This window comes from Paralichthys olivaceus, chromosome 9 (assembly GCF_024713975.1).
Source record: "Paralichthys olivaceus isolate ysfri-2021 chromosome 9, ASM2471397v2, whole genome shotgun sequence".
Classification (NCBI taxonomy): Eukaryota; Metazoa; Chordata; class Actinopteri; order Pleuronectiformes; family Paralichthyidae; genus Paralichthys; species Paralichthys olivaceus.
In genome coordinates, this window is record NC_091101.1 from 12,673,146 (window position 1) to 12,691,578 (window position 18,433).

Below are 18,433 nucleotides of genomic sequence, written 5' to 3' on the forward strand. Positions count from 1 at the left end.
AAGTTGCATGTTGCAGCTGAACACCCCTCACCTCACCCTCTCCTTCCAAACATGAAAAAGAACCTGTGGTAGCTTCAGTTGTCATAAAAACTCAAAAGATGTTTAGTTTGTCCAGTCTGGACTGATGTAAAAAACATGGCGGCCTCCGTAGAGAGGACCCCCTCAATGTAAATATAAAGTATTTAAATATAGAGGACCTTTTCTGGGGTAAAGAAAACTACAACTCATACAATTTAGATGAAATGAACTAGTGAAAACATCATAAGGATTATTCTACATTAAATTTCTGCTAATAGTTCCCTTTCGCCCAAATCTTACACACTGGACCTTTAAGAAAGGATTTCTTCATTATAGTATAATTATGGTATAGCTTTTAATAAAACTGGATAACAGACTGGGAGATGCTTTAGGAGGACCATGGAAATGACATCAATGGTGTCCCCCCAGTGGAGAGGACAAGGGAATGTTTGACTCTCCGACACAGAAAAATCCTGACTCCACCTATGGTGTCCCCACTCTCACCTCAGCTACTCCACAGCCCAGCAGATGTCTCCACAGCCTCTGGAAAACAACCCCACCACTTCCAAAAACCCAGAGGCCCATCATCGACACCATCCAAGTCCCCTCTTCTACTGTTATCCCCCACCCTACCGCTCCTGCTCTCACCTCTCGTACTACCTCCCCTCCCTCCATCACACCCAACCTCCCTCCTCTCAGCTTCCCTCCCATCCAAACCAGCTGCACTAAATTACTTGTCACCATAGGTTTTCAAGTTGGAAGAGAGGACGCTGAGCTAAACTGTCTGAGGACTGTAGGTTCCAGAATGGAGCATGAGGGTGGAGGTCATAAGACTGGTACGGGGGGCCAGGGGATTTATGGATAAGGAGGATCCTTTTTGTAAAGTTAGTAAGTTATTTGAAGCACAGGATTACATTATACACCTGAAGTAAGACACCAAACTGCTAGTGTTCTGGGAGTTTATTCTAACATAAGCATTACAGATATTTTACATCATATCTCTAAATATTTTTAAATATAGATTGTCTACTGTGTGGGTTTAGACAAAGGCACTCACCAATGCATGTAACATGGGTATCAAACAAGGAACAGTCATTAGATGGGTTTTTGTGCAAAACTATAGTACATGTGTCACAAACATGCACACACGCTGAAGGACACAAAATATACCTCTGGAGAATTTAACCATACACTCTCATATGTACTTAAAACAAACGACTCCTTCATGGGATTGTCATTTAGCAGCCTTAACCTTTTAACCTCAGCTCGAATCTCTTTGTTCAGCAGGTCACTCAAGTTATTTGGCAGCTTGAACACATGGAATATAGAAATATTTCCTACAACAGTCGTACTACACAGTCAGCTGAGCCTCTCCAGGGCTTGAAGAACACTGCTGTGGAATAGTCCCGTCTGCCCATTGCTCTCCTGAGTAACCAGAATCCGTCCATCTGGTCGAGCTCTGTGGACAAGGACGAGCTCTCCTTGAAACAGACTGACTTCAGACTCTGTCTGGGCCAAATGCGTTGTGGTTACTCTGTGTCTGAAGAAAAGCAACAAAAAAAAAAGTTCATTGTTTTTTTTTTCCAATTCATTAAATAAATAACAACATTTTAAGTCTATGTTGTGTGTCTGATAATTAATCACTGCTTAATGTCACGGGCAAGCACACCTGCTGGGGCTAAACTGAGCCGACTGTGATGTGGGTTTTTGTGGATTAGAATTCAGGTCTGACATGGCTGTTTCAAGGCCCTTCCGGAGAACAGGAGCTTTTCCTTCCTTGAGGATGATCCCTGGTCCGTCTCTTCCAAGGGTGAGCGATGGGGCCCAAACTTCTAATGGAGGGGGGCCCGACCGGGAGTTGGTGGGGACCTGGCTTCCTGAGGACCAGGAGGAGGTTCGAAGCCTCGGAGCAGGGGCATCTTCATCTGTGATGAAGCGCACTGACTTTGCAGGCTAGGAACATAAATATTTACTGTAAGAAACAGGTTTTACAGTGATCAAATAAAGAGTAAGCGTTCAAGACTGTATGCACAGAGATCAGCAGTATGACATTACCTTCTCTATATTGTTCTTGTGGGAGTCATGTCTGACTAAAATTGAGTGAGGCCCACTGGTGGGCTGTCTATCATGCTGAGCTGTTGCTTCATGTGAAGTCATGAAGTCCCTGTCCTTCAGGACTGCACCAGCAGAGGACGCTGCCGGCTCAGTCATCCAGCCCATGGGTCTTACAGAGCTGGACAGGATGCTGCTGTTTTTCTTCCTCTGCATGGCAGGTGAGTAGCCAGACGCTTGAACTTGTGCAAAGTGCTGTGAGTTGGACAGGACATTCAAAGTGGACATTTGGGAGAAGTGGTTTGATCCTAAAAAAAATCACAGAAAAATAACATTTCAAAAGATATTCTTTAAGAGCCTAGTGACAAAATTAAGAAATCAAAAGACAAATGAGGTTGTTTAACATTTACCTCTATGAGGGTTAAAGATTCGCCTTACAGCGTCCCAACCTTGGGAGCGACCATAGAAGGACGGTTTTCCAGTGCCTGTGGATGACGTTGCATGCTGTGCTCCATTTGGCACAGATGGAACCTGTCCTGTTGCTCCATCAGTGTTCACCCTATCAAGAGCAAGGACCACAGCAGGATTCTTGGCAGCAGTCGGTTTCCTACCACCTACAGTGTTGTACTGTGAGGACGCAGTAGCTGCTTTGGTCTCCAGGAGTCTGGCTGACGTTCTGCAGTGAGAAAAGTAAAAATCGGAAAGTTTGAACCAAGCACCAGCCTCCGTGATACAGTGTTACATTCCATGGATGACTGATATAGGCAGAATGACATGTCATCTTGCCCACCTTAAATCATGGTCTGAATCTAAATGTCACTGAGTTCCCACCGTGTCTCACCTAAGCACAGGCGAGATGTAGTTGCTCGGCAAAATACCCACTTTGCCCGTCCTGAGTGATAACCCTCGCAGCCAGCCCTCTTTGAACTTTCCGTACACCCCCACCATCTCTCCTTTCCTCAGCTCCAGCTCCTCTGGCCGTCGTGGTTTGTAGGAGTAAAGGACAGCACACCTGAGGGGGTCACACAGAGAGTTGTCTATGTTAACTCTACAATGTATAATAACGTATATTCATATTTAGCTGCCTGTTTTCTGGTTAATTCAGTGTTTAGGTTCCTTTATCCTTGACCACACATTATCAAACAATTAATATACAGTTTAAAACAGTGACTCACACACTGATGGAAAGCTGCTGCGTGGAGGAGTTTTTACTTTCTGCAGAGGCCGAGGACATCTGCGGGTTTAGCAGAGCCATAGAGATGGTGGGTGGAGTCTCATTGCTCATCTTCTTACTCTGTAATGAGATGGATTCAAAATCATTATCATATTTGCATGATACATAATTTAAGAGTACGATATGAAAACAAGAGTCATACAGCCAGGCAGCTCTGCGAGGCTGTAATGCAGCAGGCTGATATCATTCATTCTGATGGTTATTTGTTCACAAACTAAAGTAGTGGAGTCATACAGCTTTGTATCATATGTGATGATGTAACCAGTTTACAGAATTTAATGGAAATCCAAACATCCATCCATGATCAATAAAGCTTATCCATTGAGCGTCGCTAGGGGTCTGGAGCCGATCTCAGCTGCTCAAGGCTCCAGCATGTCGCAGGACCATACAGAGACAAACAACCTTTCTCGATCTCATTCTCACCTACGGCCAATTTAGAGTCTCCAGTCAACCTAACCCCAACCTGCATGTCTTGGGTCTGTGGGAGGAAGCCATAGCACCTGGAGAAAACCCACACAGAAAAGACCCCTGGCGAACTGGGATTCAAACCAAGAACCTTCTTGAAATCCATCCAATATGTTCCAAATATCCATGATATCTAAAACCAAAATATGTCACTGAAAATTTAATTTAGAGGAGAGGAGGTCACAAAAGTCCCTCATTCATCCTATGAATGTCTGTGCAAAATTGAATGATAATCCACCCAGTAGATGCTGCAGAAGCCTCATATTCAGTTCAGATTAATTTGGGAATTTTCTCTAGTACAGAACAAAGACCTGCGTTTTGTCCCCAATCGGTTCCCTTAGTTCCACTGGCAGTTGTGAATAGGAGCAAAAACTATTCAAAGGGGGATGGGTGAATTGTTTCCAGACAGCTTGACAAAATGTGGGACCTATCCTCTATTATCTTCTTTCTCATAAACAAAACATTCCCCCAGTTTAGTGTTTTTATGATCGCAGTGGAGAGAACTGTCAAACTCGGTTAGATTACTCATCAAACCACTCACTCAACATTTACATCCTGCTTCCTGGAATTATATGTATTTTCTATTCATGTATTTAGGTCATTTTCTTTGAAATGTCTCCTGAAATCCTGAATAGAATTACATCTTCAGCCAGTAACAGTAAAAACACACAGAAGAAAAACGCACAATAACAGACTTGATTTTCATGTCTCAATAAGTCCCAGCTTTTCTTTTTTTAAAGCCGAGCGCTAACAAACGGTGACTGGCTTGAAATCAGCAGGCTGTGAGTCAGGCCTGGTTCAGCCAGCGACAGCAGGGAGTGACACTGAGGTGTGTCCCACAGCCGTCAATGACACAGCACAAAGTTTTAATCCCCAACGACTTCATTACTTTAACTGAAGAGGGCTTTTTAGTGAGATCTTTAATTCCTATTTACTCTTCTGACCAAACAAACCCACACACATAAGGTGTTCTTATTGTCATCATTACAGAGACGTGGAAATGTTATATCTCCTCAGTGACGTCCACAGATGCTCGCTGCTATTTTCTGCACCATAGCACTCAAATGCTACTTAAAGCATTAATGCTGGCCTGTGGGCCTGGGGTTCCCTCTATAGACACTGCCGTATATCCCACGGATCCTGCAGCTCTCTCACCATTAAGCTCCGCTGCATTCACACTGTAACTCAAGAGAAACACAAAGAGCCATAATTAGCATGCAGCCAACGCTGTAAGTCTCAGAGTCTCTCCTGTCAAAGGATGTGCTGTGAGGCGGAAGTAAAGATACAGTTGTGATGCAGTTAGTATGTCCTGAAGACATACCAGCTTGACGTCACACAGGGGAGAAGGATGGATGAGTGTCAGGGGGTGTTCCAACAGAATAGGCAGGGAATTGCCCGCTGAGAGGGCCCACCCCAGAACAGCTGATTACGTTAGTCCAGAGCAAAGACGATTTTGTAATGAGCTACGTACAGGAAACTGCAGTGGCTGGAAACCCCCTAACCAGGCCCCATGTCACTATATTCCTACCAAAAGTTTTTAGATGTAGATTAGGCTGATGTTTAAGATATCTAAATGTGTATATGTGTCTGGGATGAGTTTTATATTTAAACCCAAATACTCTACTATTATTTACGTGTTTGCACTTTGTTTAAAATTTTGATACTAAAAGAATTGTTCAAAATTGAAATGATGTTTCTTCTGGGGTCAGTTGGTTTCATGTAGGTCTCTTTTGCCTGGAGCCTCCAAAGACCCTTGAAACATTCCTGATGAGCACCACTGTTTTTATCTTTTGTCCACTGTCCACTGCATGTGTTGAATTATTGTGTCCTTTTTTCTATATTTGGTTTATGTTTTATCAGTTACAAAGATACAAAACTTCAGTTGTATCAGGCTGGAGATAGACCGACACCGTGACCCTGTGGCAGTGGCTGCAACTCCATTTTTGGTCATGCAGTGAAAAAAGTGTCATTTGGTTGAAACTGTTGACATGTTCCTGCTGCAATAAATAATCTTCTTAACAGAATATTAATGTTGCTGCTGATGGGAGCACTCAACCAGCAACCTCACATAATCCAATGGAAACGTAAAGTGTTCAAAATCAAATAAATAAATCAACCAGGATGAAATTAACAATTACATGAATAAATCCAGAAAAATATGAAAAATGTGTTTAGTAAAGTTGTGAAACAATCCACTATTTTGTAAATTTGTTTGTTGTTGATAAATCTTTGATGTAATCTCAAAACCTTCCTGTTGCAAAAATTGCTTTAATGTTACAGCATTATTTTTAATAAAGACACCACAGGCTGTCTGTTTGAATAGCTGCCGAGTGCCTACACGCAATATAAGGGTCGTCATATATTTCATTTGTCTGCAAAAAGTTTCTTAGTAACTGTTCTAAGAAGAACATCCTACAAAACAGCTCCAGTTTTATAAAATCATCCCCTCAGCCAAAAACTAAAAAACACCCCTGAATATCAGACATCTGTAGTCACTAATACATAAATGTATGTACGACCTCTGATCAGTCCTGTGATTTCTGCCTTCTCTCTTTCAATTTGATTTTAAGCCTGCACTCTGAGTCCTTTGCCTCTGAACAGAAAAATATAATTATTCCCTGGGAAACCGGCGAAAATATTGAAAAGAAAGTTGTATCTTGCAATGTTAAGGTACGGTCATATATCCGCTGTGGCCATCCTCTAATTTGCCTCGCCACACACACACACACACACACACATAGGATTTAATCCCGACTCATGAACCCATCACACTGACTTCAACAACAACCCCGTGAGATTAAGGCAGCTGTGTTTATTTTGAACTTTTTGTCTGATGAATATCAAGAGCTCAGGGTGTGATTGTAAAATCCTGACTTATTTTCAAGGTTGTGGTTCCTCAAGTTTGGAAGTCTGTTTGAGTAAAGAATTTTGGACACCTCTGCTGCCACTGTAAAGCACTTTGTTATGTGGATTTTTGAAAAGTGCTCTATAAATACATTAATCAATTATTCCATTAATCCACTAATCTTTTCACCTCTATTATACAGTCAATTCCGAGGCTTCAATTGTATGTAAATATGTTAACTGGTGTCCTGATGTACCAGTGTTTGACTCTCCTCTGTTGCATCTGAGGAAGTTTCTTTTTTTTCTTTTGGCTCATTTCCATGCTAAATTCTGCTCTTACATAAGCATGCCATTATTCACACTAATACACATTATTTCATCCACAGTTGGTGGGAAGCTGCACCTCTCTGTGAAAACTGCCAAGCCAGAGGTGAGGGTTGATGGAATGCGACACTAAGAATAGCGCGTAGTCAGCGGGGGGGATTCGAGGGTCGGGATCGGAGACAGAGCCCTCTGCTTCTTTAAAAATGGAAGCGCCGGGCTCATCTGCCATTACCGGCCAACTGATGTGAAAGTGAGTGTTACCTGCTAAGTGAAGAGGAAGGAGTTTGAAGGCAGGAGGGAGAGAGAGAGACAGAGAGAGAGAGAGAGAGGTGGGGTGGGGGGGGGGGAGAGCAAGAGAGGGGTCCGTTATGTAAGCAACTTCACCAGTGACTCATCATCATCAGTATGAGAGCGATAAGCAGACACACTGAGGGACTCTCCAAGCCTCCCACTCCCTCATCTCTCCTCTTCCTTCTTCCTACTTCTTCTGCTTTGCCTTTTCGCAGTTCACAAATGTTGCTTTTGTGTTTCTCCTCTCAGATCTTTGTTTTCAACATCTCCTCTCACCTTTTCCTCTTCCCGTCTTAATCTCTCCCATTTCCTGATTTTTCTCAGTCTGCTGTACCTCCCTTCCTCCCTTGGTTTATCTCCAAACTGCAGTAGGTTTAGCATGTTTACGCTCTGAAATGTACTGTGCGATTGTGGGGAAGAGTGAAATCTGAAAGGAAACATAGCAGATGATAATCTCAGGGGGGCGGGGCAGGTTACACTATTATTAAACCTGGCAGAAACTTTCATGTTGACACTGCACTCAGACACTCGCTGGCCATGACTTCAGCTCTATTTATATAAACTGTGATATGACATGAATTCATTAAAAACTTAAGATTGAAGTGATTAAATCAGTGAATTTTCTTAAAGCATTTTACAGTGTGTTCTCTTAGTGTTTCTATCGTGTTGCTTGTTCATTATCATGTTTATCTGATTTGCCTCCACACTACTGCTCCATTACCACAGACCGAAGCACCTGAGCTACACAATGTCTTGTCTTGGCCGATTTAGGAAAATAAAAAATAATGGACAAAAATGTCCCCTGGGGACTTTCATCATCCCTCCATCATCTCGTCATGTGATGCAGTCCTATCAAATATGCAGCAGGTTTCAAAGAGTGGGTTCTTTATTTAGCAGACTGTCCTCAGGCCCCTACGTTCCTATATTCTGATCAGAGGCAAACACTCTTTGTGTGTTGGTTTCAAGTGTGCTCATGACTCTAGTGTTTAGGTTATGATTCATTAAGAAGACATGATAACAGTAAAGGTGACCTCAGTTTTCCAGTGTTAGTGTGCTTCTGTGTTATACACTTGAACACTTGTCATTCTATTATAGGTAAATAAGATTTACTCTTTTCTTTAAAATCGTTACCTTGTGTCTTTTAAGAATACAAGCACAGTGCCTGTTTTAAACCAGCCTGTTTGGAATGGGCTGTTTGCTGGTGTGGATGCTCCAGAGCTACTTTAGAATGATTCCTTATCATGAGTGAGTCCACCTCAAACAGTTCTGATATACTGTCACTTTTTTATTTGCTGAAAAGGTTCAGTGTGTAAGATTTAGTGACATCTAGTGGTGAAGTTGCATGTATTAGCTAAATACCCCTCACCTCACCCTCCCCTTCCAAACACGAAAGAGAACCTGTGGTAGATTTCAGTTGTCATAAAAACTTGGGACGACTGTAAAAAAACATGGCGGCCTCCGTAGAGAGGTATTTAAATATAAATGGTCTATTCTAGAGTAAAGAAAACAACAATTTGTAAAACTTAGATGAAACACGAATTTTATATTTAATTTAAGCCAATAGATCCAGTTCAACTAAATCTTACACACTGGACTTTTAAAGGATAGGTCACCTAAAATTTAAATACTCTCCATGGCTCAATGGCTCCAGGCTGAGGATAACAGCAGACATTAAGGCTGAAAACACAGTGTAAATGACCTTGACTTCGAATTTGAATGTCAGGGCTTGCAGACACTTGGATGACACCACAGGAGCAGTATGGAGGCATTTTGTTTCTTTTTCTTTCTTACAGTTTTTTCACATTTGAATAATCCGTCCACATTTACTTTAATTGTATTGGATTTGGCTGCAACGTTGTTTACTCCTGAATCTCCAAAAGTGACTCAAACACTTTACCCACACCCTCCATTGGCATCGTGGTGAGTAGATAATGATTTATAAGTGGTTTATGAGTTCAAATAACTTTTTTTTCATACATTACATTTCAGAGGTGTTTTGAGCAACCAACACAATCTTCAGACCGAAGTTAACAACTATTCAAAATAAAAGCCCTCTAATTCAGCTTGATTTAAAGCATTGTAGCAAAAAACAAACAAACATGCTTTTACTAACAACTTTAATGTCGTTGCAATGATGGAAATTGTCACCCACGATGCCCTTGAATGTCTGTGTCAGTCCAAAATGGCAAAATAAAAATAATCAGATAATCAATGTTCTGGCAATGATTTTTGACCAGTGGTTTGCCACAGTTGTCAACCACTGCTGAAGATTATCTGAGGACATAGAAAAAGACACGTTCAACTCGGTCCGCAGACTGAAGGCACGCTGCCCTGTCCCCACTGACAGCTACAGATCACGACTTGCCTTTTTATTCACATTGTATTAATATATAACATATTGCATGTCCCAATCACACCAAACTCAGCACTGCACTTCCTAAGACAATTTACAATACTCATGCCAAGCATCAAGCTGATCAGATGAACATTTGTGAGATACGCCTTCCACAGACAGACAGTGACATAAAGACAGACGGACGTTTGTGGAATCAGAAGACAACAAGTTCACAGCTTCCTTCAACTCTCTACCCTCAAAACAAAAGAATAGAGGCCAGGACACACACCCTGTTCGTCTGTTATTCATCTCTGAGAGACAACCCTGGCTTATGTCCCAGGACTGATGATTAAGGACCTTTTAAAGTTTCAGTCTACTCACCTCCTGTCCTCACTCCTTTAATATCCAGCCCCTATCCACATCTTTACAGCCTTAATGAGAGCCGCTTATCATGTAACGACCAAAACACAAGGGCGATGCCGCTCTTTTATTCATTCCTTACACCTAGTGTCATGGCTCCCTCCCAGTAACCCTGGAGACAACTTGATCCCCGTGACTCATACAACCATCTATTACCTCAGAGAAATCCGCTGTGCCTCTTGCTAACCACATGTTTTCTGTTTCAATCACTGCAAACACAACAAAGCCCAAAACAGTTCAACTCAAAGGTTATGAAAGAAGAAACTAATAGAGATAAAAATAAGCAACTTTATCACATCAGTATAGAATGCATTGGGACAAATATGTTTGCATGTGACTCACGTGTGACAGGTGTCTGTGCGTGGGGTCAGAGTGGCGTCTAATTCGATGAGAGTTCACTCTGGAGGGGTGAGAGTGGCCCCGGGCAGCAGAGGGCACAGAGAGCTGTAGTGGCTGACCCTGGCGGTTGAAGCCGTTGATGGTGCTGATGTTGGTGGTCTCTCCTTTGGTCGTCACGTATAAGTGGCTTCTGCCAGCCGCGGGCTGTTTTCGGTGGCTGGAGAAGGGCAAACCATTGATGATGGGTGTCTTAGCTGGAACTTGAGCGACTCCGTAATGACCGGTCCTGTTGGCTACGTCCGTGGCCTTGCCCCCTTTACCAGAATGATAGTGAGAATCTGCTGAGTCACTCGTCCGCCGACTCTTTCCCTCTAGCTGTTTGCCAGCCACAAAGATTGGCTGAAAGAGATGAATTCATAAAGAGAAACCACAGTGAAAATCGGGATACATCCTAACACACAGAGTAGTCAATCCTCAGTCAAGAAAATCCTCTCCAACTCACTCCTACCGGTGCCTGTCAACCTCTGCTCCTGCTGTGCAGCCAAACGTCTGTCTAAACACACCCACTTATCACCACTCCACTCACCCCTACTACTTGTTGGACAGACAGGCAGACAGCAGGATAAGTACCAGCCAATAAGCCAGGACGGGTTGACTGGTGCTGAGAGAGGAGCTGCACACACAGACAGGCATGGTGGGGTTAATGCTTTCACTCCCCACAGTGATGTGCTGTTATGCCACCCAAGCAGAGAAAGCATTACTGTCTTCACGCCTGGCTGCACGACACGAGGAGAGGCGGGCTCGGGAAGGATAGAGGAGAGGAGGAAAGTAGAGGATGAAAGAACAGAGTACGGAGGAAGATAAAGATGAAGAGCATCACTGAGGCAGGGCTTTAGGAAAAGAAATGTTGTGAGCAGGATATGAAAGGAGGCATGAGAGGAGGAGAAGACTAATGAGAGTGGGAGAAATATTAATGGAAAACTACTGATGACAAGTGAGAGAAGTGAGCAAGAAGTGAATGAGGCAGGACATGTAGCCACGAATAGAGTTTTCCCCAGCATGGATGAAGTTAATTCCTGGAGGCAGAAAGTACAGAGGAAAACAAATGACAGCCAAGCGAGCAAAACAAGCACTGCAGACCTGAGTAAGCCACATAGTCACAGACTAATGAGCAGCTGCAGACACAGCAGGGCCTCACAGATTAGCTCTCTGCCTCAGCACTTGGCAGCGTAAGAGTAACATTTAGGGCTGAATCAAAGATTTGAATGAAAACGAAGGTATTGCCCTGGGAGTGACCTGGAATTAATGACATCCAGCGACGACGTCTGTGGTTCAGTTCATTAAAACAGCGACACCATCAAAGTGCAAAAATGGTCAAAGTTGATTACTCTGAGAAGGCCACAACCTGCTTTCAAACTGCAAAGGAAGGATGTTAAAAAAAATAAATTAAAACCTCACCTCTGTAAACTGCTGAGGGCAAATTCCAACTTTGTCCCCGAGCTTGGCTTCAATCCAGTGCTCATCCAGCCGCCTGATGACGGTAAGGATGTCGCCCTGTAAACCAGAAATAAGTCATGGATAAATGGAGAGAACTCAACTTAGAGAAAGTTGTGAAAAGGTGACAATAGGCAGAGAAACCAAGGGGAGGAATAATAAAACAAAAGATTGCCAGGTGGTCATGACAGAGTGTCCTCGCCCTGGAGAGCGAGGAGCACTCAACTCGGAAAACTCTCAGAGCCCCGTGTTTCTCCCTCCCTTTCTGTCCCAGCGCTCTATGTGTCTGCAGGCCCAGTCCTTTCTGCAGCCAGGCTCGCTCTAAAAATCCATCTGACCATCTGCATTTAAAAAAAGAAAAAGAGGCGAGCTCAAGTGTGCTTTAATGGAGAGCACACAAGTATTGAAGCCTTATATAACTGCCTCAGAAATCCTTCAGGGTAAAGTCAACCCACTGCAACAAAGATCTGAACCTCCGGCTCTGCAAGTCTCTCTAAACATTCAGAAGAACAAAAAAGCAGTCACCACTATGTGTTAGTACAACTGGGAACTTTCTGTGCTACACAAAAGCAGTTCACGGCAAGTTCATGTCCAAACAAAAACACAGCGGATTGTTGTTTGAATGGATTTAGATGTAATTTCTGTAATATGGGAGCAGGGAGATAATATGCTGATCTGATAAGGAAATCAGATATTCGGAATATCATAAAATGCAGAAGACTTATATTTAAAACGACAAAATGTTTTTCCATTCATACATAAAAAACCCTCTCGTAACCAGAGAAGATAAATTAGTTTCAGAGTTCAAGAACTGCAACAAGTTAATATTCTAGCTAATTCTATTACTGATTCATTCATTCACTCAAGTGGCACAGTGGTTCAGTGTTTAGCACCGTTTCCTCACAGCAAGAGGGTCCTTTATTTAAGTAGATGTATTTTAAGGTAGTTTGAACTTTTACTCCAATACATATATGAGCAAATATCTCTACTTTCTTTCTAGTAGTTAGTAGTAGTAACGCAAAAAGGGGGATTGGTTGATTGAGCCAATCAGAACAGGCATTAGACATTAGACCCCGCCTCTTCCAGCAGGAGCAAAGCGTGCCTGCAGCAGCAGAATCAAAGAAAATAAGTATTTCCTGTTACATTGAGTCTACAGTTGAGAGTCAGACCTTGAGGAAGCTGAGACAATATTTACTGTCCTCCAGATTCATTTCTTCTGGATTAAAGTTGTACAGCGCCCTGCAGAGAAAGAGCGGCTGGGGGTGCTGCTGGAGGGGCTGCAGCTGAGGCACCTGGGGGACGGCCTGCTGTGCGCTGGCAGTCACAGACCAACCGCTGCCGTCTCCAGCGTTCCCTTGGTGCCACTTTTCATCCGCTTTGTGTTTCTGGGTGATACCGTTGCCAGGCGCGAGGGCCGGCTTTCCTGCTCCATCGTCACGTTGGTTTCTTGTGGAAGATCTGACAGCAAGCTGGGAACAGACAGGAAGAAAATTCACACTACAGCTACTGCAAGATGAAATTATGACTAAAATCCTATTCCTGAAGATGGTGAGATTGTTCACTTTATGGATTATTGGATGTAAAGGTCCTCTAGGCTGCCCCCCCTTTTTAAGAACAAGATAATTGTCTGCAATGTATTACGTCCTTTTACTTGAACTGTGCCAAACTGTGACCAGGTTCTGTGCAGAGGTGACTGGTCAACAAGAAAGAGGTCAGGTTTATATATCTGTGAAAAGCTCTAGAACAAACGTGTTATAGGTTTCACTCAGGATGAGAGACAGTTTGAAAAACCTCTGCATCTTCTTCATGTTCAGTTTCAGTTTTCAGTTTTCGAAGATAATAAGAAACGTGCTTTTCCCCCTATAAGATGATTTGTAGTATGAACTCAGGATTTACTGTAAAGCTGCACTAAAAATGAGAAACTTATGTGGCTTTCACGTAATAAATGTCTTTTCAGTAAAGAAAATATAATTCCATAACCCCCTGGATTTTTACATTCTTACGTGTTAAAGGTTCAGTGTGAAGAATTTAGTGATATCTAGTGTTGAAGTTGCATGTTGCAGCTGAACACCCCTCACCTCACCCTCTCCTTCCAAACATGAAAAAGAACCTGTGGTAGCTTCAGTTGTCATAAAAACTCAAAAGGTGTTTAGTCAAAAGATTGTCCAGTCTGGACTAATGTAAAAAACATGGCAGCCTCAGTAGAGAGGACCCCCTCTATGTAAATATAAAGTATTTAAATATAAAGGACCTTTTCTGGGGTAAAGAAAACTACAATTCATACAATTTAGATGAAATAAACTAGTGAAAGTTTACAATCCATAAATGTGACCAGTGTCTTTTAAGATTGAATCTACTTTTTATCACAACACAAAAAATGAAAAATGAATGAAAATGCTCCTTGAATTTTCTTTGCAGTGAATAAGTTATACTTTGTGATTTATTATATTTATATTACAGAACACGTTCTGTTTCACTTAATAAGATGGAATTTGTCCATATCAACAATAAGACACATTTCCCTGTCATTGTTAGGCTAAACTCATATTTCATCTGGTCCGAGTTAATTATTTTACATATCTCTATGTTTGGAGTTAATTTAAAGATGAACACGGTAAAATGAACTGTTTTTGTGATGGTGGAACAAATCACACCACATCATTTTTGAGCTGCCTGTTTCTGAAGTTCGCATGGAAAATGCCAAAACACCCTGTGATTTCTGAACTGTGGCTGAACTCGAGCCGCACATTTCAAATAAACTCTTGAACTCTCCGAACAGTTTATCTGAAGAAGCACTGAGAAGGCATCTCGATGTGTTTCTCGTCACCTGGGAGAATAAAACGTTCGAACCAAATAAACGCTGCGAAAATACCGACTGCCTGCGAAGTATCCTCAGAGTTTAAATCAGGTCACAGCGGTAGGTGTATTGCACAGACCTTTTTATACTGATAAATTATTTTTAAACCCGCACCAAAAAAAAGAAAAATGAAATGACACACTCCTCCCGATTCAACCTGAAATAAAATTAGACACATTTGACATGAAATGTACATTTTATATATGACATCTATTCAAGTAAGCTAGAATGTACTGTTTTCTGAAAGCATTTAAGGTTTTCTTTGACTTATATTTCTGTCCTGTCTGGTTAACTTTCATTGTTTGAATCTCTCTCTGATTTACGTCACACAATTTAACACCATCAGACGTCAATGTAATATAATACACGGTGAGGGGGGATAGCATATAAATATAAAGAAGTCTACATTAGATTTATAAAATGTTTTGCTGTTTATCAAGAGTTTACCATTCTCTGCTCATAAGCTAAAAACCAAAATCAGTCTTTAGACTTAACAGAAATAATAAAGAGACATTTATCGTGATAGTTATTGCTATCGACTGATGTGAAGCACTATAGCTTCACTCAGGATCACGTCATTTCTTTTGTTTTTTAAATCTTACTCGTATAGTTCCTGCTGTTTGTCAGTCAGGAGGAGAGGAGTCAGGGGGGCTGGGGTTCCCTTTATTATCTATGATATGAGAGTTAATCATCCTTCGTCTGAAGTACGTCTGTAAAAATAATAACGCAGACTCCTCCTGGAGGTTGGAGGGAATCTCCTCACATCAGCAGAGGAAAAACATTTTGATACCTTCCAGCTTCATTTGTGAGTGAAGCTGAACACTTTTTAATAAAAAGAATACTTGAGTGAGGTGAATACACAATGATGAGAAACAGTTCAATAGGTCATAGATGAGGTATATGAGCCTTATTCCACAAAGTGCAAAGAAATAAATCACAGCGACGTTATATATAGGGTCAGGTTGGGTGACAATAAGTAGCATTAGGCAATATCCATTTGTCAACTACCTCTCATGTTTGAGGATGCATGAGGTCATTGTGGACAGTGTTACAAATCAATGAGCAGGTCTGCTTTATGGCAATATTGAATTGAAGTCACAAAAAACTGAATAATAAAGAATTGGATTTTTATCAGGTATTTCTTTTGCTGGATTAGCAGAAACAGTTTCCCAAGTGAACTGATTTCAGTCACCGTTGATTTTTGATGATGTTCTTATATGTTTTTATGACAGTGAAATATTTAATAATGTTATAAATACATTTTAAAATAATCTCAGTTTTGAAAGGAAGAACCAGATTTAGAGGAATAAACCTACTGATAATAGACGGCACTCAAGGTCATATAGCTTATAATAGATATGCACTGACCTCACTGTGGCCTTGCATCTCTCTGTGTTGACCTTCCTGCTGCTGCTGACCCTCCCTCACTGCCGAGCTGCCCCTGAATACAGGCACTGCGTAGCGGGCAGTCTGTCTGCTCGTGGGCCCCGTGGAACCCTGGAGTCCCTCCAGGAGCCTCACGAGCAGGAGGTTCGCAGGGAGCTCATCCACCGTCCGGGCCGGGGCAGGGGCACAGCACTCTGGGCAGAGCAGCTGGGAGTGGGCCACCTCGTACCTCTGCAGGCAGGAGGCACAGAACGTGTGCTGGCAGGGCAGGACCTTGGCTGACACATCCAGCTGCTCCAAACACAGAGGGCACTCCAGCAGTGTCATCAGAGCCAGCTCCTCCATTTTATACGGGGCCACCTCTGTTAGAGACTAGGGCCTCTGCTGGTTCATATGAGACACTGTCATCCACCATACTGGGAGAGAGGAGAGAGAAAGGCTGGATGTTACCTTATTTCACAGTGGAAGTGTTCCAGTATGACCGACCTGCTCTGCAACAGCCAGGTTTCACACACACCTGACTGCACAGATAACTCAGCCAACACTGCACACTGCTGTTGAGGCTACAGGTGTCTCACCTGGCTGCGCAGGTGACACGCACACTAACAGGAAATGTCCACGGAAGACGAAACATGGCCACTTTCTTCTCACTGACACAGAGTACTCAGACATGTCGTACTTACACGTGTATCTGCTGTCAGCTCCACTCAGTCCACACTAATTCCGGTTAGGAAACGACTCAAGTCTTCGCCTCTGTCGCCATGACGCAGCGTCCTGGGCAGCGGACGGGACGACGCACGACTGGCGTTTGTTTTTTCCTCCCGTGACACCTCTCAGCTGCACCGTCCACATATCAGTGACGACATGAAACCGACCAGTGGAAATCAAGCTTTAGAAAAACAGGTAGAACTCCGCGTGTCTGAGCCACAAGCGAAGTCAGTCATTAGGAACTGTATCAGATTTCACTGTCCCACAGTCTTTAACCCTTAATCAGCTGTGTGTGTGTGTGTGTGTGTGTGTGTGTGTGTGTGAGTGTGTGTGTGTGTGTGTGTTTACTTGTACTTTTACCTTTGTGAGAACTATTTTAAACACACACCTTAAAGAGTGAGGACATTTTGATTGGGTTAAGGAAAGGGTTTAGGTAAGGGTAAAGGTTAAGGTAAGGGTTAGGGTTAAGGTTAGGGTAAGGTAAGGGTTAGGGTTAAGGTTAGGGTTAAGGTAAGGCTGAGGGTTAGGCATTTAGTTTTGATGGTTAGAGTAAGGGGCTCAGGAATGCATTATGCCAATGAGTGTCTTCACTATCATAGAAGTAAAAGAAAGTGTTTGTGTACAGTAAATATATACTTTTTTATATTCATGCACATGCTGTATATATAAAATAAAAAATACAATTTTAAAGTACATTGAAAAGACCTGAAGTCTTAAAAAACCCTTACCTTTCAGTCAAGACTTTATTGCAGGTTTTATCAGCTGTTAATGTTTGATTGTGACGTGTGTGTTATTTTTCAATGTGTGATTATAATTTGCACTTCAAATGTATTGTTCTTTGCTTTTATCTGCTTTCTGTTTGTTTGTAATCCCATGTAAACTGTCTTGGAGCACTGTGAAAAGCACTTCACCAATAACATTTATTTATTTAGTTTATCTTTATTTTTTCAATTAAATTCTGATTCATGGATACATTTTTTAAGTTCTCATTTATTTTGCATCACATTAAACACACCAAATATAAAATAGCTCCTTAATTCAGTCTAATGGTGGTGTAGGACATGCGTGTGTTTATTTAATATGAGCTCTCTCCATGCATATACAGCAGAGTTTACAGCAGGGTGATGTGACATGGTCTCCCTCTGCTGGTGCATTCACTGACCAGCTCTGCATCTTTTCTCATCACTAGCACTGTCTAGTCAGTCCTACCGGAAACCTCCACATGAAAGGAAACCAGACAAACCTGAACTCTACCCAAAAAACCCTTATCTTCATCACTGTGGATGAATCAGCCTTTACCACACACACCAACCAGTCTCAGTCACAAATCATAATCTACACTTTTATCCAGTTGTGTTATTGTTCTGTTGAATTTATTTGCACAGTCCAAACCCCAGATTCCTCTTCTTGCATCACAGGACTAAATAATTTATCCATATTGGCTACGCACTGAAAGTTCAGGACATTCGTTTGAATTTTTTAAACAAGCATGAATCTTTCATGTCTTTCTTCACATCAGCAGAACTCTGGGAATTCTAAAAATGTGCATATGGCTTTTACAGGGCGAGTGAGAGCAACAGGGGGAAAAAGTAAGAGAGGGAGAGAGATTATCCATAACTTATTTACATCTTCATCTCAATCTGGATACAGGTTTTTCCTCTCAAGC

General features: G+C 42.1%; 1 protein-coding gene across 2 annotated transcripts; it reads right to left on the bottom strand.

Moving 5' to 3' along the window:
- Positions 1-963: 963 nt before the first annotated feature.
- On the bottom strand, positions 964-17,111 carry sh3rf2 (SH3 domain containing ring finger 2). 2 transcript variants are annotated; one of them, XM_069531875.1, is made up of 12 exons: positions 16,743-17,111; positions 16,042-16,475; positions 12,986-13,285; positions 11,781-11,876; positions 10,909-10,995; positions 10,326-10,721; positions 3,246-3,364; positions 2,912-3,082; positions 2,481-2,746; positions 2,074-2,378; positions 1,688-1,971; positions 964-1,558 (listed from the first exon to the last, which is right to left on the bottom strand). In XM_069531875.1, exons 2-12 carry the CDS (start codon positions 16,402-16,404, stop codon positions 1,378-1,380), a joined length of 2,568 nt encoding a protein of 855 aa, XP_069387976.1. In that variant the 5' UTR covers positions 16,405-16,475; positions 16,743-17,111; the 3' UTR covers positions 964-1,377. The 2 variants fall into 2 exon arrangements, with proteins under 2 accessions (XP_069387976.1, XP_019958888.2); XM_020103329.2 differs by lacking the exon at positions 10,909-10,995.
- Between the last annotated feature and the right edge of the window lie 1,322 nt (positions 17,112-18,433).

What these genes read in the sequence shown, in the direction of transcription:
- sh3rf2 (XM_069531875.1), bottom strand. Translation starts at nt 16,404, where the DNA reads ATGGAGGAGCTGGCTCTGATGACACTGCTGGAGTGCCCTCTGTGTTTG. An exon ending in CTGTCCAACAAGTAGTAGGG is followed by an intron (nt 10,722 to 10,908) that starts GTGAGTGGAGTG and finishes CATCTCTTTCAG; the next exon opens with CCAATCTTTGTGGCTGGCAA. An exon ending in AATCTTTAACCCTCATAGAG is followed by an intron (nt 2,379 to 2,480) that starts GTAAATGTTAAA and finishes GATTTTTTTTAG; the next exon opens with GATCAAACCACTTCTCCCAA.